At 39.4% G+C, this 24,699-nt stretch overlaps 1 protein-coding gene and 1 non-coding gene across 2 annotated transcripts in view; one reads left to right on the top strand and one right to left on the bottom strand.

Annotated features, from left to right (window-relative positions):
* Positions 1-24,699, top strand: part of CPHL1 (ceruloplasmin and hephaestin like 1) — a 44,013-nt gene that overhangs the window by 9,671 nt on the left and 9,643 nt on the right. The window contains exons 7-17 of the mRNA XM_059889888.1: positions 446-611; positions 3,933-4,063; positions 4,524-4,664; positions 4,942-5,153; positions 8,097-8,247; positions 8,835-9,047; positions 12,899-13,106; positions 15,103-15,242; positions 17,074-17,202; positions 22,626-22,732; positions 23,745-23,946. Coding sequence (XP_059745871.1) covers positions 446-611; positions 3,933-4,063; positions 4,524-4,664; positions 4,942-5,153; positions 8,097-8,247; positions 8,835-9,047; positions 12,899-13,106; positions 15,103-15,242; positions 17,074-17,202; positions 22,626-22,732; positions 23,745-23,946 — 1,800 coding nt within the window. The remainder of the gene's footprint in view (positions 1-445; positions 612-3,932; positions 4,064-4,523; positions 4,665-4,941; positions 5,154-8,096; positions 8,248-8,834; positions 9,048-12,898; positions 13,107-15,102; positions 15,243-17,073; positions 17,203-22,625; positions 22,733-23,744; positions 23,947-24,699) is intronic.
* TRNAS-AGA (transfer RNA serine (anticodon AGA)) lies at positions 17,889-17,960 on the bottom strand. Its single transcript has one exon. It is a non-coding gene; the product is annotated as a tRNA-Ser (tRNA).

The raw sequence follows: 24,699 nt of genomic DNA on the forward strand, positions 1-24,699 counted from the left end.
AATTTACACTCCCACCTATGTTGCTCTTAAATCAAAACACAGGACTTATGCTCTTATGAAAACGTACCTGCCTTGGTTTTCTTCCTGCCTGCCAACTAGTTAATCTAGTAATTAATGGTAACAACTTCAGAACCATAAGGGAAGATACTTTTGATTAAACAGACTCAAATTCCTCTCAGTCGGCAGGTACCATATTCCTTAGGAGCTGGTCCAGTGCTGGTTATTAATCTCCACTAATATCCACTCCTCAACATTCACTTTGGCATCCTGAGTCTTATACTTGCTTCATACATTTCAGGATTCCTTAAATAAAATACCTCAAATTTCTGAAAAGAAAGGGAAGTTGCAATGTTGTTGGCTACAGTTTTAAAAAATATATATATGGACTAAGAAAAATGTTTTAATGTTTTCATAACATTCTCTACTTGGATTTACTATTTTTCAGAGAGTATGCAGGCTTTCTTCAATGTAAGGGATTGCCAAAAATCTCCAGCAGATGTTACAGGGACACAAGTTGTTCATTATTACATTGCTGCTAAAGAAATTTTTTGGGACTATGCGCCATCTGGCATAGATTTCTTCAGTGGAAATAGTTTAACAGAAGCTGGAAGGTAATATTCAGTGATTAAAATATTCATGGTTAAATAAAGATAATTGGACTTTTTCATAACCTAGCTATTCCTAAAAGGACTTAAGCATTTTATAATAAAAAGATACTGATAAAATAAAGATGGTATACACCTGTGGCGGATTCATGTTGATGTATGGCAAAACCAATACAATATTGTAAAGTAATTAGCCTCCAATTAAAATAAATAAATTTAAATTAAAAAAAAAAAAAACAAAATAGAATGAAAATCTCCAAGGTCCCCAAATACTGGCATTCTTTGGCTTTTATGGAGTCTTACTGGATCTCTAATTTCAATTTTAATAATGCTGACGTGTTATACTGCAAGCAGTATGTCTAAACACACGCTGGTCCTGATAAATAATTAAATCTAGCATTTGGCAGCTGGAGGCTATTGAAAAAAAAATAAAGATGGGAAAATAATTATAATAATAATTGGAAAATATTCAGCCGAAGAATCTTTGCTATATAGCATTTTTCTCTAAATGCCTTGGAAGCCACTGCAAAGAAAAACACACTTCTCATCTTTTTCTTAGCATTAAATTTTAAAATGGATTTGTTTATAATTATAAGCTACTTAAAAACATAGTGAATCATGTTGTCAATTGCAATTTTACAAAAATTAAAAAATATTCCTCACATGTAATTTGTACTTTCCTGCTAAGATCTGAGGGTATAGTCAATCATTTCTTGTGTCATCCTTAAATCATATTTTATATGTGTATGTATATATATATATATTTACTCAATAACACCTAAGAATTTATTACCAATTATTTCTTTGATAACCAAAAACTAAGACTAAAATACATTACTGTGGTATCAGCCTTTAGAAGTGCACAAAAAGTTTTGCTGTAGTCTGACTGCTAAATATATTTACCAACTTGAAAATTACAGGAGTTGTAATTCTTTTGGTCTATTGAATGAAAGTTTTATGTCAGAAAATATTAAGTTCTATTACCACCAAAAAATAATATTCCCATAGTATTTATTTTTTTAATTTACTCATAGAAAATTTAAGAAAACTGAGAATGTTCTATCAAATGAATATTTTCTTACTTTAATATTTAAGAATATTTTCTTACTTTAACGCTCATCAACAAATTATTCAATCTGTGTAATGGAAATTTTGTGTTAATTATGAAAAGCCTATCAGGGCTTAGAACAAAAATTAGATTCAACTCTCATTTTATATTGACTAAAATAAGTATGAATTAATAGATTCTTTCAGCTCACATGATTCTTCTGGTTATGAAATTTGATGCTGTCTCAGCATTGCAAGCCATTATTTCCTCCTAGGAAACAATTGTCCTCATTTTACGTTATTACAATAGAATTAAAAAGTTAAGAATGACATCTCTTATCTCAGTACTCTAGCATCTCAGCACAGTTGTTTTAAAAGCAATGTTTATTACTACCTGCCTTAAAAAAAATCAGTCTTAATGTTTTTAAAATTTTATTCCAAAAGAAAAATGTATAGATCAGACAGAGACTTGTATACACGCACAGACAAAAGACTGAAAAGATATCCATGGAAAATGTTGATAGTGATTATATAGAGATGGTAGAATTATGAGGATCTTAAATTTTTTGTTATATATATTTTTATTTTCCAAATTCTCTACAATGAGCATGCATTATTTTTATAAATACATTGCTATTGTTCAGCCTCTGTCATGTCTGGCTCTTTGCAGTACATGGACTGCAGTGCACCAGGCTCCTCTGTCCTTCACTGTCTCCCAGAGTTTGTTCAAATTAAGGTCCATCGAGCCGGTGATGCCATACAACCATCTCATCCTCTGTTGTCCCCTTCTCCTCCCGCCTTCAATCTTTCCCAGCATCAGGGTCATTTCCAATGAGTCAGCTCTTCACATCAGATGGCCAAGTGGAGCTTCATCACCAATCCTTCCAATGAATATTCAAAGCAAAGGGTTGATTTCCTTTAGGACTAAAGGGTTTGATCTCCTTCCCGTCCAAAAGTGAAAGTGAAAGTCGTTCAGTCGTGTCCGACTCTTTGCAACCCCATGGACTGTAGTCCATGGAATTCTCCAGGCCAGAATACTGAAGTGAGTAGCCTTTCCCTTCTCCAAGGGATCTTCCCAACCCAGGGATGGAACCCACGTCTCCCACACTGCAGGCAGATTCTTTACCAGCTGAGCCACAAAGCTCTAAAAAGTCTTTCAAGCACCATGATTCAAAAGCATCAATTCTTTTGTGCTCAGCCTTCTTTAGTCCAACTCTCACATCCATATACGACTACTGGAAAAACCATAGCTTTGACTATATGGATCTTTGTCGACAAAGCAATGTCTCTGCTTTTTAATGTACTGTCTAAGTGTGTCATAGCTTTCTTTCCAAGGAGCAAGCATCTTTTAATTTCATGGCTGCAGTAACCATCCACAGTGATTTGGGAGCCCAAGAAAAGAAAATCTGTCACTACTTCCACTTTTTCCCCTTCTATTTGCCATGAAGTGATTCCATGATCTTAGTTTTTGAATGTTGAGTTTGAAGCCAGCTTTTTCACTCTCCTCTTTCACCCTCATCAAGGGGCTCTTTAGTTCCTCTTCACTTTCTGCCATTAGAGTGGTATCATCTACATATCAGAGGTTGTTGATATTTCTCTTAGCAGTCTTGATACCAGCTTGTGATTCATCCAGCCTGGCATTTCACATGATGTATTCTGCATAGAAGTTAAACAAGAAAAGGGTGACAATATACAGCCTTGACGTACTTCTTTCCCAATTTTGAACCTGTCAGTTGTTCCATGTATGGTTCTAACTGTTGTTTCTTGGCATGCATACAGGTTTCTCAGGAGCCAAGTAAGATGGTCTAGTACTCACATCTCTTTAAGAATTTTCCAGTTTGTTGTGATCCACACAGTCCAAGGTATTAGAGTAGTCAACGAAGCAGGTGTTTTTCTGGAATTCTCTTGCTTTCTCTATTTTCCAACTAACGTTGGCAATTTGATCTCTGGTTCCTCTGCCTCTTCAAACCCCAGCTAGTACCTCTGGAAGGTCTCAATTCAGGTACTACTGAAACCTAGCTTGAAGGATTTTGAGCATAACCTTGTTAGCATGTGGAATGAGTGCAATTGTATGGTAGTTTGAACATTCTTTGGCGTTGTCCTTTTTTGAGATTGGAACAAAAACACCTTTGCCTGTCCTGTGGCCACTGCTGAGTTTTCCACAAATAGATTACAAGTACTAGATTACAAATACCTTAAAAGATACATGTAGGTTCTTGCTTTCTTTTCACATGGTTATTGTAAGTGTAAAAGTTCTCTGTTTCTACTTTCTCTGCACAGTGAATCCCACTTCTATTTTGAACAAGGCCCAACCAGGATCGGAGGAACTTACAAAAAACTAGTTTACTTTGAATACACAGATGCTTCCTTCCAAACTCAGAAGGCAAAAGCAACACACCTTGGACTCCTTGGTAAAATTATTTCATAGCTTGTGGGATTATAAACACAATTTATACATATTCTGTGCCATCAAAAGAATACTCACCAACTCACAGTTTTTGGGATTCCCTGGTGGTTCAAATGGTAAAGAGCCTGCCTGCAATGCGGGAGACCAGTATCAATCCCTGGGTTGGTAAGATCCCCTGGAGAAGGAAATGGCATCCTACCCCCATATTCTTGCCTGGAGAGTCCCATGGACAGAGGAGTCTGGTGGGATTCATCCAATTTGAAACTACATTTTTTTTTTTGTCCCTGCAAATCCATGTGAGTTTCTAAGATACTGAATCACCTAGACTTCTTTTCATTGGACACATTTCTGGTTCATGGCATCATCCCTTCAGTTTGTTCCTAGAAGAACCTCACCCAAGTAACACAACCTGACAATGACATTTATGAACACCAAGGACAACTCCTAACTCTGTTGGTTTCCAGGCCCTGTCATTAAGGCAGAAGTGGGGCAGATCATCCAGGTCACTTTCTATAACAATGCTTCCCTGCCGCTCAGCATTCATCCCCATGGATTGCTTTACAACAAGAACAACGAGGGCTCCTTCTACAGAACACCGGGAGGAGGCAAGTACCACAGCTCAACCCAGGCGCAAGCAAGGCAGACAGCAATACAGTGGCAAGAAAATCAGACTCCTCCTAAAATCCTTGGGCCGCTTACTTTTCACATCATCACAGATCTGTGTACTTACGGTGGCAGAGGGGGTCCTTTGGCCCTGTTCAGCTGTCACCCAAGGTACCACAGTGTGAGCAGGACACAGTTCTTGATCTCAGAGATCTCACAAGCTAGACTAGGGTACTTTGGGTCTTAGGTCCTATTTCACAAATGTTTCTTTCTTACTAGGTACCCCGTCGCCCTCCTCGTATGTAAATCCTGGTGCAACATTCGTTTATACATGGGAAGTTCCAATAGATGTGGGACCCACTTCCACAGACCCCAACTGCCTGACCTGGTCATACTTCTCCTCAGTAGATTTTAAAACAGACATCAACAGCGGCCTTATAGGGCCTCTTCTTGTGTGCAGAAATGGAAGTCTTGGAGAGGATGGCAAACAGGTTAAGTGATGGGACCTATGTCTGGGTATGCCTTGGTGAGAGGTGGCCTGAAACGGATCTTCAGGGGAAAGGCAGTGTGCAGTGAGCACCTTCAACTTCTGTGTGCTGGTGTCTCTCAGTTTTACTCTTTCCTCAGCTTCAGACCTGTGTCTTCTCATGCCCAGTGAACTCTGGGCATGTTCCAAACACCTTTAATTCTGCTGGACTGTTCTGTTACTTTTTTAAGATTTTTTTTTTATGTGGACCATTTTAAAAGTCTTTATTGAATTTCTTGCAGTATTGCTTCTTGTTTTTTATGTTTTGGTGTTTTGGCCACGAGGCATGTGGGATCTTAGCTCCCCTGCTGCTGCTAAGTCGAGTCAGTCAAGTCCGACTCTGTGCGACCCCATAGACAGCAGCCCAACAGGCTCCTCTGTCCCTGGGAATCTCCAGGCAAGAATACTGGAGTCGGTTGCCATTTCCTTCTCCAATGCTTGAAAGTGAAAAGTGAAAGTGAAGTCACTCAGTCGTGTGGGACTCTTGGCGACCTCATGGACTGTAGCCTACCAGGCTTCTCCATCCATGGGATTCTCCAGACAAGAGTACTGGAGTGGGGTGCCATTGCCTTCCCCGCTTAGCTCCCCTACCAAGGATCAAAACCACATCCCCTGTATTGAAAGGCAAAGTACCAACCACTGGACCACCAGGGAAGTCCCCACTTGACTGTTTTAACTCTTTGTCTTCCTCTAGACAGCCACTGCGTGTCCCACCCCTCTCTGAGTCATCTCTTTTTCCTCTATCCTGTGTCTTAGAGAAGGACACCACCAGGCCCAGGACTTCGATCAACAATCCTTGTTTCTCATCTCCAGCATTGGTCACTGGCTCTCTGATCCCATTGCCTTATTTGAGGCAGCATCATCTCTTTCTGAATTCCTGTAACCTCCTAACTCCTATCCCTGCTTCCATTCTGCTTCAGTATAGCTCCACATTCCTCCCTTTCTAATCAGATTATAGCACTCTCAACCCTAAAAATCACCCTACAGTCTGTTGGCTCAGAAGGCAACATATCAGACCCCATGGATCCTTCCAGATCCATGCTCCCCCCCACCCCCCGCCCCCCAACCCTGCACACTCCATTCTGGTCTTACTGCAAAGTTAGCCTGTTAGTCCTGAGTAAGGATGGCTAGTTCACATCTCTTTGATTTTGCCCTTCTTCTCTCTGTCTGGAACGGACTTTCCTCACGGTTTTACCTGCTAAAAGGGGAGACTTTTTAATAAAAACTCAGATTGAGAGTCCCTTCATTTTCTTCAAACTATATTCTGCAACTAAAGTTAGTTCAAGTTCCCGCAGGTTATTGCAGTTCCTTCTGTAGGTTTCTGTCAGAGCACTGTGCTCAGTCACTTCAGTTGTGTCTGACTCTTTGTGACCCCATGGACCATAACCCGCCAGGCTCTTCTGTCCATGGGATTTTTCAGGCAAGAATGCTGGCATGGGTTGACATTTCCTTCTCCAGGGGATTTTCCTGACGACGGGACTGACCCTGTGTCTCCTGTATTGGCAGGCAGATTCTTTATCACTGAGCCACCTGGGAAGCCCTGTTAGAGCACGTCCCCAGGCAGTTATTTTTACTGGCCTGTCTCTCCCACTAGACTCTAAGTGCCTTGAAACCATAGATAAGGCTTTATTAAATTTTTGGTAACAAACCTAGTCCTTCTGTGGCATGTAGTAGGTGCTCAATAAATGCTTAATGAGTGAATTTCCCTTGTTCTTTACTCACAAGTGAAGTAATATCCAAGTTCTTTTGTAATTCATGTATTGGAAAGCCTTATAAGGGCTTCCCAGCTGGCTCAGTTGGTAAAGAATCCTCCTGCAATACCGGAGACACAGGTTTGATTCCTGAGTTGGGAAGATGCCCTGAAAAAGGAAATAGCAACCCACTCCAGTATTTCTGCCTGGGAAATCCTATGGAAAGAGCAGCCTGGTGGGCAACAGTCTGTGGGGTCACAAAACAGTCAGACACAATTTAGCAACTAAAGAACAACAACAAAAAAGCCTTATAAATCCCCAGTGTAAATATATAAAATTGAGTGTATATTTTATTTTAAAATATGGCTATGTATTTATCAGATCAGATCAGTCGCTCAGTCGTGTCCTACTCTTTGCGACCCCATGAATCGCAGCGCGCCAGGCCTCCCTGTCCATCACCAACTCCTGGAGTTCACTGAGACTCACGTCCATTGAGTCAGTGATGCCATCCAGCCATCTCGTCCTCTGTTGTCCCCTTCTCCTCTTGCCCCCAATCCCTCCCAGCATCAGAGTCTTTTCCAATGAGTCAACTCTTCACATGAGGTGGCCAAAGTACTGGAGTTTCAGCTTTAGCATCATTCCTTCCAAAGAAATCCCAGGGCTGATCTCCTTCAGAATGGACTGGTTGGATCTCCTTGCAGTCCAAGGGACTCTCAAGAGTCTTCTCCAACACCACAGTTCAAAATTATATAGCCTCATATTTTTACAGTACATATAATTTTTCTATTTTATCCAAAAATATAAATATATACATATATTTCTTCAGAAACCCTAAAATACAGACTTTCTAGAATTGAAAACATTTTATTTAACTTACTTTTTACAAAGCTTCCAAGATAAGCCACTATAAACATCTGTGATTATAGTGTTTAGTTTTATGGAGTTAAGATATAGGGGGTCCCTAGAGTAAGAGCTTTACATGAAAACAGTGGTAGAGATTTCTCCCAACTTCTTAGTTCTGCGATAAATCTATTCACTGGGATTCATACATTTGTATAAAAAGTCCATAAGTGGGGAAGTTAATTGATCAGTTTTTCCAAGAACATACAAATCCCACTGCATGGGAAATCCTATACGAGGACCAACCATTTGACTAGACTTTGGATATGTACTATGCATATTTTGTGTCTGTTTATTTTTTCTGTTCTCATCCACAGAAAGGAATAGACAAAGAATTTTACCTACTTGCCACAATATTTGATGAAAATCGAAGTTATCTCTTAGATAAAAATATCAGGATATTTACCACAGAGCCTGAAAATGTGGATACAGAGGATCCAAACTTCCAAGAGTCTAACAAGATGTATTGTAAGAGAACACTTAACTTAAATGTATTAAGCAGTTTAATTTCACTAGGCCTAAAGAATTACAGATTTTTTAAGAGAAACATATTTTCCCCTCAATGGTTGGCTAATATGTTTCATGTTTTCTTTAAATATAATTTCCCAATAAAAATAGTGCCTACTAGGGTGATTATGTTACATTCTATCAAATGTTTACCAATGCTTTTTTGGTGCAATACATTATTTTAGCTATTACTAAATATGATACAGAAAAGACATATTTCTCTATTGCCAAAGTAATGGAGTGGATAGGTGGGGTGTTTCTTGAGTTGGTTGGTTGGTTTCTGAAGACTTTTAAGTGTGGAGGGAAAGAAGAATGGTCTAGAATCTGGAGACTTGGACTCTGGTCTCAACATTTTCATTCATTAGCTTCATGACACTGAACAAGTCTCTCTGACCTTAGTTTCATCAAATCTAAAAAAAGGGGGTTGGCTTGGGTAATCTTGATATCTTACATGAATGAACTGCTTAATGAATAGTCCTTGGTTGACTCCAAGAGATGTCAAGTACCAATAAATTAAACAATCTTTTCTTTGTCACAATATCTTGCAGCGATAAATGGATACATGTATGGAAATCTGCCTGGACTAGATATGTGCTTGGGAGACAATGTTTCATGGCAAGTTCTTAGTGTGGGATCAAGTCAAGACTTACATGGGATATATTTTTCAGGAAATACCTTCACTTCCTTAGGATCAAGGGATGACACCATAGTTGTGAATCCCCATAACTCCCAAACACTTCTTATGACCCCTGATTCCACAGGTAAGTTGTGGATCTTCTCCATCAGCCTGAAATATGCCCAAACTATGAAAAAGCAATGTCTTCATATGCACTGAATATTGTTTGTACAGGAAAAAAGGAAGCTATCCAAATAATGTTTAAGAATACTTTTGCCCTGCTCCATTTAATTTATAGGAGTGTTAGTATATCATTTTCCCGTACACAAAAATCCTCTCAGCCCTTTCCATTTTTCTCTTCCCAGGTATCAGGCTCTAAATCAACCCATACTTTTCAAAAGCAACGAATATGCTCTGAAGCATTTTAATTTGCTTTCATTCTATTATCTGCTGCATTTCTTACTCTTCTGTCCATTTGTTTCCCAGGTGTTCCTCCTTCATCAACCTTTCCCTTCTTTTTTACCCGTCTCTTTTTCGCCTTCCTTTCTTATCCCTCTCCTTGCTAGTTTTGCTCCCTTGGGAAATATTTTTACTTCAACGAGGTTGACTACTTCTGGCAGTTTTTTAAAAGCACCTTGTATAGAAAATTGTTAAGGGAATCAGAGGAGCCTCCCCTTTCCTCTGAATCTAATACCCTCGTTTATAAAACAGGGATTGTAATAATTTACAATCCATAAAAAGCAATAAACACAATCATATGAGATAGATGCAATGTAGTGAAGGGCCTGGTATATGTTAGACTTAAAATTTTAGTATTTTCTTTCATCCCACCTTAACAAAAAATAAAATAAACAAGCAAACAAAACTCTTTTTGGTCAAAAAGTACTGACACCAGTTGAATACTGGCTATACAATAAACAAGTGAAAGTGAAAGTCGCTCAGTCGTGTCTGACTCTTTGCGACCCCATGGACTATACTATACAGTCCATGGAATTCTCTAGGCCAGAAAACTGGAGTGGGTAGCCTTTCCCTTCTCCAGGGGATCTTCCCAACCCAGGGATCAAACCCAGGTCTCCTGCATTGCAGGCAGATTTTTTACCAGCTGAGCCACAAGGGAAGCCCAAGAATACTGGAGTGGGTAGCCTATCCCTTCTCCAGTGGATCTTCCCGACCCGGGAATCAAACCGGGGTCTCCTACATTGCAGGCAGATTCTTTACCAACTGAGCTATACGGGAAGCACTGCAATAAACAAATTACTCTATAAATACCATGGATTTGTGTCTTAACTCTTTGTGATATCACAAATTCATCTGACTATATATTTACATTTCAAATTTTTTTATTCTACTTTCCAAACAAACAGTGCTGGTGATTATGAGTAATCAGAAGATTACTCAGCCATTTTTAAAAAAAAGAAATATTGCCATTTGCAGCAACAATGATGGACTTTATTATACTAAGTGAAGTAAGTCAGACAAAGGAAGACAGATATCGTGTGATATCGCTTATATGTGGAATCTAAAAAAACGATACAAGTGAACTTCTTTACAAAATAGAAGTAGACTCATAGACATAGAAAACAAATTCATGTTTATCAAAGAGGAAAGGGGGATAAACACACAGTACTATGTATAAAATAGATAAACAACAAGACCTACTTACAGCACAGGGAACTATATGCAGTATCTTGTAATAACCTATAATGGAAAAGATTCTGAAAGATATACATACATATTACTGAATCACTTTATTGTATGGCAGAAACATTGCAAATCAACTACACTTTAAAAATAATATTTTAAAAAGATTATCCAAAAAGAAGTAATCACAAGAAGAAAAGAAAGGTCTTTCTTCACTACTTTCTCTTCTCTGCTGTAGTCATTCACCTAGTAGCAAGTTATCACCCATTCCCCTCCCACTTCTTCCTCTCCTTTCCTCTGTAGATGTTTCCCTGGTCTTAAAAAAAAAAAAAAAGTAGTCTGCTTTTTTTCCTCTTTCCTAAACAGTATCCACCACAGTAAACACACGGCAGTGTAATGATAAGTAACAATAACCACAGAAATATGTACAGAGTTGAAAGAGTATGCTGATGTTGATGAAGGTGATATAAATATTAATAGAAACTAAGTCAGAACACGAAGGGCATACAATTACCAAAATAAAAGGCAACTGGAATTTAGGTGGAATTTTCTGGTCTGATCCATGCTGGAGTTTGTTGTTGTTGAGGTGATTTGTTTTCATTGTGGTCATTGTTTTGGGTTCTTATTCAGTTCAGTTCAGTTCAGTTCAGTCTCTCAGTCGTGTCCGACTCTTTGCGACCCCAAGAATGGCAGCACGCCAGGCCTCCCTGTCCATCACCAACTCCCAGAGTTCACTCAGACTCACATCCATCGAGTCAGTGATGCCATCCAGCCATCTCATCCTCTGTCGTCCCCTGCTCCTCCTGCCCCCAATCCCTCCCAGCATCAAAGTCTTTTCCAATGAGTCAACTCTTCGCATGAGGTGGCCAAATACTGGAGTTTCAGCTTTAGCATCATTCCTTCCAAAGAAATCCCAGGGCTGATCTCCTTCAGAATGGACTGGTTGGATCTCCTTGCAGTCCAAGGGACTCTCAAGAGTCTTCTCCAACACCACAGTTCAAAAGCATCAATTCTTCAGCGCTCAGCTTTCTTCACAGTCCAACTCTCACATCCATACATGACCACTGGAAAAACCATAGCCTTGACTAGATGGACCTTTGTTGGCAAAGTAATGTCTCTGCCTTTGAATATGCTATCTAGTTTGGTCATAACTTTCCTTCCAAGGAGTAAGCGTCTTTTAATTTCATGGCTGCAGTCACCATCTGCAGTGATTTTGGAGCCCCAAAAAATAAAGTCTGACACTGTTTCCACTGTTTCCCCATCTATTTCCCATGAAGTGATGGGACCGGATGCCATGATCCTCGTTTTCTGAATGTTGAGCTTTAAGCCAACCTTTTCACTCTCCTCTTTTACTTTCATCAAGAGACTTTTTAGTTCCTCTTCACTTTGTGCCATAACGGTGGTGTCATCTGCATATCTGAGGTTATTGATATTTCTCCCAGCAATCTTGATTCCAGCTTGTGTTTCTTCCAGTCCAGCGTTTCTCATGATGTACTCTGCATATTATTCTGATTTCCTTCAACTTCCTTTCACTACCTCCACACTACCTCTGTGCTCCAACCATCATCATCCCTTGTGGGTTATTGTAATAGCCTTCTAACAAGTCTCCTTCCTTCCTCCCTTGCCCACTCTGGTCTATTCTCAGCACAACTGCCAGAATGTTCTATGTCACTCATAGACTCAGAGTTAAAGCTACAGATTTTTCAATGGCCCACAGGGCCTATGTGACTTTGTCCTCCATTCCCCACCAATCCTGTCTCCTAGTACCCTCAGCCTTGCTCACACTACTCCAGACCCCCAGGCTTCTTAGATGGCCTTCAAACACACCAAGCAGACCCTCAGGCAGGGAATTTTGCTTTCTATTTCCTCTTGCTGGATTGCCCTTCCTCTGGATCCACCATCTACCTCTTGTGAATCTTTGCCCAAATGTCACTCACCCATCAAGACTTACCCTGATCATCCTATAAAATATTGTTCATTGCCCTCTCCCTCCACATATTCATCCAGAATTCTCAATACTCCTTACACTGTCCTACATTTTCCTTAATCCATAGCACTTATCACCTTCCAACCCACATCAACATTACTTACTAGGTTGGTTATCTGTCTCTACAACACCCTGCAATATAAACCTCAAGGGCAAGAATGTTTACCTATTTTATTCATTAATGTTTCCTAAGTGCCCAGAAATATGCCTGGCATAAAGAAGATACTCAATAAATACTTGTCAAATTAGTGAAAGAATGAATGAACCATCTTATAGTATTTCTCTGGGGGATGTATATCTTATAGATGACTTAGAGAAAAGAAATCTGAATGCAATGCCTTAAGTATTCTTTTCTTATTCCCCTCTAGGCATTTTTGATGTGGTTTGTATGACCTCAGAGCACTATATTGGAGGCATGAAACATAAATACCAAGTAAGGAAGTGTTCAGAGCCAAACCCGGATCAAACACAGTACCAGGAGGCGAAGATTATTTATATCGCAGCTGAGGAAATTGTGTGGGATTATTCTCCGAGCAGGGAGTGGGAGAGAGAACTGCATCGTCTCCAAGGACATAAGTATGGCAGTGACTTCTGTCTCTAATTGGGCAGGGTTTATTCTGTAGTCCTCCACCCTTTCCCTTCAGTCTTGTGTGTGTGTGTGTGTGTGTGTGTGTGTGTGTGTGTGTGGTGTGTGCCTTTTTTTGTGTGTGGTATGTGTATGGCATGTGTAGTTTAGGACACATTTAATTAAAATAACTTCAAAATGTGTGTGTGATGTCTTCAGTTATAAATACTTCTAACCTTTCCAAATATTAACATAATTCTTCTTTGCTGTTTCCTCTTGTCTCTCTTTTCATTTCTTGTCTTCTCTCTTCCTTATGTATTTTACTACCCAATCTCACCACTTTAGGTATAATAAGTATAATTTCAGCTACATTTAACATTTGGAATCAGTCAGAATTTTTTTGTCTTCATTTGTTTCCGGCTATTGCTATTCTTCTTTGAACCTCAAATTGAAGACACTAATTTTTCTTTTTGTATAAAATTTGATATGTCTCTGATTTTTCTCTCTTACTATTTATTCATTTGATCAAAACTGAATTTCATTCTAAAAACATGTTTTAAGGTACAGGATGAATATCCAACAATCTTACCAAAATAAATATATTTTTTTTAATGAAATTAATTTCTAAGGTAATCAGTCAGTCAGTCAGTTCAGTCGCTCAGTCGTGTCCAACTCTTTTCGACCCCATGAATCGCAGCATGCCAGGCCTCCCTGTCCATCACCAACTCCCGGAGTTTACCCAAACTCATGTCCATCGAGTCAGTGATGCCATCCAGCCATCTCATTCTCTGTCGTCCCCTTCTCCTCCTGCCCCCAATCCCTCCCAGCATCAGGGTCTTTTCCAATGAGTCAACTCTTCGCATGAGGTGGCCAAAGTACTGGAGTTTCAGCTTTAGCATCATTCCTTCCAATGAACACCCGGGACTGATCTCCTTTAGGATGGACTGGTTGGATCTCCTTGCAGTCCAAGGGACTCTCAAGAGTCTTCTCCAACACCACAGTTCAAAAACATCAATTCTTCGGCGCTCAGCTTTCTTCACAGTCCAACTCTCACATCCATACATGACCACAGGAAAAACCATAGCCTTGACTAGACGGACCTTTGTTGGCAAAGTAATGTCTCTGCTTGTCCATGGGGTTGCACAGAGTTGGACACGACTGAAGTGATTTAGTAGCAGCAGGTTGGTCATAACTTTCCTTCCAAGGAGTAAGCGTCTTTTAATTTCATGGCTGCAATCACCATGTGTAGTGATTTTGGAGCCCAAAAAAATAAAGTCTGACACTGTTTCCACTGTTTCCCCATCTATTTCCCATGAAGTGATGGGACCAGATGCCATGATCTTAGCTTTCTGAATGTTGAGCTTTAAGCCAACCTTTTCACTCTCCTCTTTCACTCTCATCAAGAGGCTTTTTAGTTCCTCTTCACTTTCTGCCATAAGAGTGCTGTCATCTGCATACCTGAGGTTATTGATATTTCTCCCGGCAATCTTGATTCCAGCTTGTGCTTCTTCCAGCCCAGCGTTTCTCACGATGTACTCTGCATGTAAGTTAAATAAGCAGGGTGACAATATACAGCCTTGACAGACTCCTTTTCCTATTTGGAACCAGTCTGTTGTTCCATGTCCAGTTCTAACTGTTGCTCCCTGATCTGCATATAGGTTTCTCAAGAGACAAGTCAGGTGGTCTGGTATTCCCATCTCTTTCAGAATTTTCCACAGTTTATTGTGATCCACACAGTCAAAGGCTTTGGCATAGCCAGTAAAGCAGAAATAGATGTTTTTCTGGAACTCTCTGCTTTTTCGATGATCCAGTGGATGTTGGCAATTTGATCTCTGGTTCCTCTACCTTTTCTAAAACCAGCTTGAACATCTGGAAGTTCACGGTTCATGTAATAGACTCTAGATATTAATAAATTTCATTATTCCAATAAGTTCTTCCATACGAGAATTTGTCTAATTTAATGGTTAAATTAATTAACTGTATTTTTTTGTTTTTATTTTCTCAAAGCGAAACAAACATATACTTGGATAGAGTTGATACATATCTTGGGTCCAAATACAAGAAGGTCGTATACCGCCAATATGATGACATCACATTCACAAATCAAACAGTACGAAATGAAGATGAAATACATCTGGATATACTAGGTATTGATACACTAGAAGATTGGTTTGGGGTTTGTCATCTTGTCCTCAACCACTGGAAATTGTTGTCTACATAAGGATATTGTCAACTTCTACCTCAATGGAGAAAAGTGCCTATAATTCTAACTTTAATTTGTTTGCTGGTAGACACTTTTATTGGGAAAAGAAAAGTGATTCAAATATATCATAGACAATGAATACGGTTAGTTTCAGATTATCTGGCTTCTTGCACACAGAATCCCAAGATTCTGGGAGGGACCTTAGAAATAACATTTAAAGATAATTTCTTTGAAGTTAAAACAAATCCCAGAAACCCTCATATAGTTAGGAGTGGGCCTTCTTTGTTTAAATTTAAGTGTTAAAACAGTTAATTGCTCAAGATTTAATTTCCTCTTCTGTCTAGGAGTGAGAAAAATATAGCCCACCTTTGACAGATCAGCTAAAAAACTAGTAAGTGGCTCCCAGGCACCCACATGTAACATTTCTATAAGTCACACAGCATTTCCATAAGTCACACAATGTATTCACTTGTTATGTCAAATGGCATGTCCATACATTGCATAATATTTCCAGAGGTCACAAGGCATATCCATACGTCCAGATCTTATTTCTGTCTTGATATCTGTGTGTCTATTGGAGGCCATGTTCTGGCATGGCACCCTGAGAAGATGGATGTGCATGCTGACAAGGAGGAATTTTTACTTTTCTTGGCTCCGCGTCAGCCTCTTGGGCTTTGCAACCCCTGGAGGGAGGTCTGTGGTATTCAGTTTCCAGTGCTTTTGAATGGACCCTTCAAAAAAGTAACAGTATTATATTTGTTTTCTCTAGGATTCTGGCCAAATGCACTAAGATAAATAACACAATATGACCCTCTAGATTCCTTTATTTACACACACACACACACACAAACCCCACTTTTTAGAAAAGGAAAAGCAAGCATAGTGTTTGAGATGGTAGAATTGCCATGGGCAGCAAAGAGGTGCTTTACTTCATTAGTATCTAGTATCTACCATGTCTCTTCGGGGTTCTGATATTAATAGTTATAGCACGTGTTTAAGGAGAGTTCTGTCTGCTTTATTGTTGTTTAGTCACTAACTGGTGTCAGACTCTTTGCAACCCCATGGACTGTGGCCCCCCAGGCTCCTCTGTCCATGGGATTTCCCAGGCAAGAATACTGTAGTGGGTTTCCATTTCCCCCTCCAGGGGATCATCCCAACCCAGGGATCAAACCTGCATCTCCTTCATTGGCAGGTGGATTCTTTACCACTGAGCCATCAGGGAAGCCTTAGTTCATCTCAAAACCATCTCTGTTTCAGAATTTTTAGAGCCACAAATTCTATCTGCCTTCAAATAGAAGTTTTATAATGAATTATATACCTCCAGCTTTTAGCATGGGATAAAAAAGAGAGTAAAATGAAGGGTCAATTTGTGAGAGATAATAGCCCTGGGTCAATGAAAACACCTTGCAGTTTCTCCCAGTCTTCCACTAGGGTAAAGGGGGGTGGCTGCAGAACAAAAGGTTTAAATGGTGAGGTTGGTCAAGAAAGAAAATGTTCCATTTCTAAATTGTGTGTTTTCATAGGCATTAACTAATGCTCATTGAAGTAAGTTTTCTAGAACTGGAGCTTATAAAAATTCTAGATGATTTAAATTTTCCAGGCAAAAACCATGTGTCATAAAACAGCAATGGTCCATTTGTTAAATGTGTTTGTGTTTCATTTGGCTGCATGTTAAGGAATATAATAAGTCACTGTGTATATCTTAAGGGGGCAGATGACTCATAATTTAAAATAAATAACAACTATCCATCCATTTTTCTTTTTGTATTTCCTAGGTCCTATAATATTTCTCAGCCCTGGTGAGAAAATCTATGTTGTCTTCAAAAATAAAGCCTCAAGACCATATTCTATTCATGCTCATGGAGTGAAAACAGACAACCCCACTGTTGTTGCAACACAGCCAGGTACCTGCTTTGGGAGAAAGAAAAGTCCCAAAGCTTTTATGCAGGACTGTGAGGATAACATCTGCTCTTTTTTCCCCCTTTTTTGTTTGTTTCTTTCTTTTGTGAAATACCTACTATATTCCATGCCTATTTCTTTATTGAGGTATAGTAACTGATTTACAATATTATACTAGTTTTGGGTGTACAACATAGTGATTCAAAATTTTTATAAATTATACTCTATTTGTTATAAAATACTGGCTTTATTCCCTATGCTGTACAATATATCCTTATAGCTTATTTATTTTATAGATAGTGGTTTGTACCTCTTAATCCCCTGCTTCTATCTCGCCTTTCCTCACTTTTCTGTCCCCAGTGGTAACCACTAGTTTGTCCTCTATATCTATGACTGTTTCTTTTCTGTTATATTCACTAGTGCTTTATTTTTAGATTCTACATATAAGTGATAGTATAGTATTTGTCTTTATGTAGTTGACATTCCATTAAACATAATGCCCTCCAGGTCCATCTGTGTAGTTGCAAATGGCAAAATTTCATTCTTTGTAATGGCTGAGAGAAGTGAAGTCGCTCAGTCGTGTCTGACTCTTTGTGACCCCATGGACTGTAGCCTACCAGGCTCCTCCCTCCATGGGATTCTCCAGGCAAGAGTACTGGAGTGGGTTGCCATTTTCCTTCTCCAGGGGATCTTCCCAACCCAGGGATTGAACCTGGGTCTCCCGCATTCTAGGCAGATGCTTTAACCTCTGAGCCACCAGGGACTCAATGGCTGAGTAGTGATATATATATATATATATTCATCTCCTTCATCTATTCATCTGTTGAAGGACACTTAGGTTGCTTCCATATCTTGGCTATTATAAATAATGCTGCTATGAACACTGGGGTCCATGCATCTTTTCAAATTAGTGTTTTCATTTTCTTTGGATGTATATCCTTAAGTGGAATTGCTGGATCATATAGTAGTTCTGTTTTTAGTTTTTTGAGGAACCTTCATACTGTTGTCCATAATGGGTTGTTCCAACTTACAAACAAAATCAAAGTTAGCAGAAGAAAAGAAAACATTAAGATCAGAGCACAGATAAATGAAATAGAGATTTTAAGAGTAATATAAAAGATCAATGAAACTAAGAGTTAGCTCTTCAAAAAGATAAAATTGATAAACATTTAGTCAGATTCATCAAAAAAAAAAGAGAGAGAGTGCAAGTAAATAAAATAAAAAATGAAAGAGAACTTACAACTGACACCACAGCAATACAAATTATCATAAGAGATTACTACAAACAATTATATGCTAATAAAATAGACATCCTAGAATAAATAGATAAATTCCTAGAAATATGCAATCTTCTGAGATTGCATCAGGAAGAAAAATTGAAAACATGAAATGAAACTGAATCTGTTGAAAAAACAACAAAGTCCAGCACCAGATGGCTTAATGGCTGAATTCTACCTAACTTTTAGAAAAGAGTTAACACCTATCCTTCTCAAACTCTTTCAAAAAATTGCAGATGAAAGAATGCTTCCAAACTTATTCTATGAGGCCAGCATCACCCTGATACCAAGACCAAACAAAGATACCACAAAAAAAGAAAATTACAGGCCAATATCACTGATAAACATAGATACAAAAATCCTCAAGAAAATACTAGCAAACTAAATCCAATGATACAATAAAAGGATCATATACCATGATCAAGTAGGATTTATCCCAGGGATGCATGCTAAGTCACTTCAGTTGTGTCCGACTCTTTGCGACCCCATGGACCCCATGGACCGTAGCCTGCCAGCCTCTTCCATCCATGGGATTCTGCAGGCAAGAATGCTGGAATGGGTTTCCATTTCCATCTCCAAAGGATCTTCCTGACCCAGGGATCAAACCTGCATCTCTTATGTTTCCTACATTGGCAGATGTGTTCTTTACCACTAGCGTCACCTGGGATAGTTCGTTCCACAAGTCAATCAATGTGATACATCACATCAACAAATCATCAACAAATTGAAGATTAAAAGGATATGATCATCTCAATAGATGCAGAAAAAGCTTTTGAAAAATTAAACAACTATTTATGATAAAAAGTCTCAACAAATTGAGTACAGAGGGAACATACCTCAACATAATAAAGGCCATATATGACAAGACCACAGCTAACATCAAACTCAACAGTGAAAAGCTCAAAGTGTTTCCTCTATGATCAGAAGCAAGACAAGGATGCCCACTCTCACCAGTTTTATTCAACATAGTATTCAAAGTCCTAGTCACAGCAATCAAACTAGAAAAAGAAATAAAAGGAATACAAAACTGGAAAAGAAGAAGTGAAACTCTTACTGTTTGCAGATGACATGATACTGTACACTGAAAATCCTAAAGCCACCACCAAAAAACTCCTTGGGCTCATCAACGAATCTGATAAAGTTGAAGGATACAAAATTAATGTACAGAAATTTATTGCATTTATATACACTAACAACAAGATATCAGAAAGAGAAATTAATGAATAAATTAAGAAATTAATCCCATTCACAATCACACCAAAAGAATAAACTACCTAGAAACAAACCAACCAAAAGAGGTAAAAGACTTGTACTCAGAAAGTACAGAAAGCTCTTGTACGCTGAGAAAAAAATTTGAAGACAACACAAACAGATGGAAAGATATTCCATTCCTGGAATGAAAACAAACTATCCCACCAAAAATAAACAAACACGGCCAAGTAACTGCTTTGGGGAAAAGAAAAGCCCCAAAGCTTTTATGCAAGACTGTGGGGCTAATGTTCTTTCTTAAATAGAATTATAGTTCCAGGTGAGAGACATTAGTGGACTAGGAAGGAGAGGGGGCGACAGAGGATGAGATGGTTGGATGACAACACTGACTCACTGGACATGAGTTTGAGCAAATTCTGGGAGATGGTGAAGCACAGGGAAGCCTGGAGTGCTGCAGTCCATGGGGTCCCAAAGAGTTGAACCTGACTTAGCAATTGAACAACAGCAAGAAGGGCCTGAAGAACAAGTTTGAGAGAGAAGTTGCTTTTGCAAATGAAGTTTGCTTCCAGGATAGGGCACCATGTGTATACAATTTGTGTGCAGCTCTCCCACCTCTTTACCTGTCCAGTTGTCAGGTATTTATGCTGTGTTCAATGTCTGCAACTCAAGTGCCAAAGTAGGAGTTGAGTACAAGGTGCAGTGTGTGAGGGAGGAGGCAAGGGAAAGAGTTGAGCAGCTAAGAAAAAGGGAGAAACCTCATGTGCTAATCATCGTGACATCACCCTGTACAGCATGCCACTCAGCATTCTAAACTCAAAGGAAATGAATGCTTTTTAATAAAAATGCCCAGGAGGGAGACCCTAAAATGAAGATTTGTGTGCAGACAGTGGTCTTGGGATAAACAACTTTGGGGGAATAAAAAAAGAAAGAAGCAAAATTGGACAGGGAAAAAAGGTTTAACAGAGATGTAACCTCAACAGAAGTCACAGCCACAACTCTGAGAAATGTCAAAGATTGGGTAGCCTGAAGCAACTTAGCAGAAGCAGCAGCAGCTCTCCTGAGTTGGGGTAAGAGAACTGACACCTTTGTATCCCTGCTCAGTCATTGGATGCAGGCATGGGGGACATGGCTGTTGATACCTGGTGGAGTATATTTCAAGGGGGATATAAAAGAGGCATCCAGAATGTCCTCTTGGAGAAAGAAATGGCAACCCACTCTAGTATTCTTGGCTAGAGAATCCTATGGGCGGAGTAGCCTGGTGGGCTGCTGTCCATAGGGTCGCACAGGGTCGGACACGACTGAAGTGACTTAACATGCATGCATGCATTGGAGAAGGAAATGGCAACTCACTCCAGTATTCTTGTCTGGAGAATCCCAGGGAGAGGGGAGCCTGGTGGGCCGCCGTCTATGGGGTCGCACAGAGTCAGACACGACTGAAGCGACTTAGCAGCAGCAGCAGCAGAATGTCCTCTAAAGGTGCCCATAACAATAAGTAGTTCTGGGAATTAAGGGTATCAAAGAAAGAGTCAAATTCAGAAGAAAAAAAAAAGATTTGTGGGGCAGAAAGACTAAAGATAGACTTTGATGATAGGTGGAACATTCCCTTTTGATTTTAAAAGTAGACAGTCCTACCATGGGACCAAGATGAATCTCCTGCCAAGGGAGTTTGCAAGTCAGCACTTTGTTCTGATTAGCCAGGAAAGGATCACATTACATGCATTTCACTAACACTTCTGAGTACCTGCTGTGTCCCTGGACTTGTGCAGTGTGCTGGAAGGAGAGGGCTAATACTAAGATGATTGTTCAAGATTTGGAACTGGGGAGGCTGAGGATGGGGTTGGTTAGTAGAGAAGGAAGACTATGTCACAGGTGCTTGGAAACACCTCTGGAAGGGAGAGATGTAGAATGATACAGCAAGGGGTGAGGGTGGGGACCAAAAGAACTTTCCTGCAAGAGTCAAGAAGATTCAATTAATGCAAACAGCCTTGGGGTCGGGAGGGGAAGGAGGTGCATGTGATCTTCAGATTGGAAGGTTCGGAGCTGTGATTCAAAACAATTCTGTCACATTTCAAAGACTGAGTTATCTTCACGACAGTAAGTATTTGTTGAACAAGTGAATTAGATTTAACAATTGATATTTTTCAATGGCAGAATCACTATAAAGGTTTTTTTTTAGTTTACTTGTTTATTTTTGGCTGTGCTGGGCTTTCTCTAGTATCAGTGAACAGGGGCTACTCTCTAGTTGCGGTGCGCGGGCTTCTCATTGCGATGGTTTCTCTTGTTGCTCTAGAGCTCTAGAGCACTGGCTCAGTATTTGTGGCACATGGACTTTGCTGTCCCTTGGCACATGGGATCTTCCTAGACCAGGGACTGAACCCATGTTCCCTACATTGGCAGGCAAATTCTTTACTGCTGAGTCATCAGAGAAGCCCCCATTATAAAGTTTTGATCCTGTAATGCTGAGAATCTAACAACCAACCCTGACAGTGACATCAACCTTGCCCTGTGGGTCAGATGACATAACACCAAGGGCTTCCCTTCACCGTCTTGTCTAATCCCTAAATTCCCATTTTATGTGCATGAGGAAAAGCAAAGTGAAGTAAAAGTGTTAGGCGCTCAGTCATGTTCAACTCTCTGTGACCCCATATGGACTGTAGCCTGTCAAGCTTCTCTGTCCCTGGGATCATCCAGGCAAGGACACTGGAGTTGGTTGCATCCTCCTCCAGGGGATCTTCCTGACTGAGCATGAAGAAACAGAAGTCTAAACCATGTAAACACATTGACTAAGATCACAAAGCCAGAAGCTGTGGAGCCAGGAGTGAAAACGAGGACTATGCTGTTTAATATCTGTATAGCTTTAGGGTTTGTTCATTTTCTGGTTTTCCATAAAGAAATGCGATTTAAAAGATTCTGTTTAAACCCATTGCATTTACCTATTTCAGGAGAGATCCGAACATACGTTTGGCAGGTTCCTGAAAGATCTGGTCCTACCTCAAATGACTTTGAGTGCATACCTTGGTTTTACTATTCGACCGTGGACATGGTTAAGGTAAGCTTCAAATTCCAGTTTTTATACTTAGAAATTACGACAAAAGCAAGGTTTTATTTTTCTTTAAAACCTCAGTTTTATGTAAACTTTCTAAATACTGCTTAGGTTTTAATTCTATACAAGTTTGCATTTTTCAAGAGCAAAAAATTATTACATTATGATTACTTAGATTTAGGATATTTTCCAACATGTTACTGTGGATTGAAGTACATATATATATATGGAATATATATATATGGGATAAACACATATATATGTATAATTATATGATAATACCCTCTTCTTTGTTTCATTGAATAAGATTTAGTTTCCAGAAAATTAAGGATGAAGTTTTAAAATTCTGTAATTAGTTACAAATTAATGGACACACAGTATTTATCTTTTAAAAACTCTCAACTTGAGGTCCAGTTCATTTGTATTAAAAAAAAAAAGAGCTCATTTTCTGGCCTTTTAGTTATTTTTGGCCTGCTTTCCACCAAAACCAAGAGCAGACACAGACATTCAACCCCAAAGAAAATAAATACAAACGAACCAGGAATCCCAACTGAAAGTGGCTGCAAGAACAAATGTATCATTGGTGGGGGAGGATCCATGACCTTTAGACAAGTCTGTCAACCAACTCCAATGCAAGGGAATTCTAATTAAAACCGAAGTTCTGTTTTTTAATTAAAATTTCAAAGATAAAGCTAAATCTACTCAGGAATGTATCTAAAATCCCTTTCAAGAGTTTGTTGTTCACTTTGGACCTCAACTCTAATGAGTGAGATGATGATTTTTTTTTTCCAATCAAGAATTTAGCAAGTTATTTGTGGAAATTCTGATTTGAAAAAAAGAAAAAAGGAAGAGAATTTAGCAAGTCAAATATTGTTCCTTATGCTCAGAGTTAGAACCCTAATCATTCAAAACTCAGGATCTAACCTCACTCAAACAAAAACTTGTTCCCACTCTTTTCCTTGTCTGGGGGAGTTTTTTAGCTGTGGACACAGTTCATCATCTTGCTTTGTCTCTCCAGGATCTTAATAGTGGACTGGTAGGTCCTTTGATTGTATGTCGAAAAGACACCAAAGAAAACATAGTTCACCGTGTTCTCCTCTTCCTGATTTTTGATGAGAATGAATCCTGGTACACTGAAGAAAACATCAATACCTATGCTCAAGAACCAAACCAAGTACACAGGAATGATATTACTTTTAAACGAAGCAACAAAATGCATGGTAATGTCCATTCACTAACTCACTGGCGCCTACAGGTGGTTCTGCCCAAAGGGAACAGATAAAGGTTTGCATCTGTCACTCTCAGCACAGTCTAAAGAACGCAATCCATAGAGCTGGGGTGCAGATCACATAGACTAGGGGCCAGCAAACTTTTTCCATCAGGGCCTGGATAGTAAAGACTTTAGACTTGTAGACCATAGCGTTTCTGCCTTGAACTCTTCTACTCAACCCTTGTGACACCAAAACACTCACATGTAAGTGAGTATTTACACGCAAATGTAAGTGGCTTCAAGTCAGTAAAACTGCACTGGAAATAGTATTTCACACAATTTTCACATCAGGAAATATTTTTTTTAATTTTGTTCAACTGTTTAGAAGTTTAAAAACCAGTCTTTGCTCATGAGCAGTAAAGGACAGCGAGTGAGCTGGAGCTGGCACTCAGGCTGTAGACCACTGTCCTAGCAGCGTGGTGAATTCTAATGTCCCTGGAGCCCTGAGGACAATGTAAAACTGAGGATATCAGCTAACATTCCTTGAAGGTCTAACTACATGCTCTAAAGCACTGTCTGAGGCCTTGAGGAGATACAAAAGCCATAAGGTGGATCATCTCTCAAGTTGTTCAGCGTGTTTCCACAGTAAAAGGCTGACTCAAAGGGATGCTGTGACAGCATTATAAATAGCACTGTGTTTTAAATTCTTATTTGGGAGGTCAAGAAAGGTTTCATGAAGGTGAGGAGAACTTTGAGTATTTAA

Source organism: Bos taurus, chromosome 1, assembly GCF_002263795.3.
Source record: "Bos taurus isolate L1 Dominette 01449 registration number 42190680 breed Hereford chromosome 1, ARS-UCD2.0, whole genome shotgun sequence".
Taxonomy (NCBI): Eukaryota; Metazoa; Chordata; class Mammalia; order Artiodactyla; family Bovidae; genus Bos; species Bos taurus.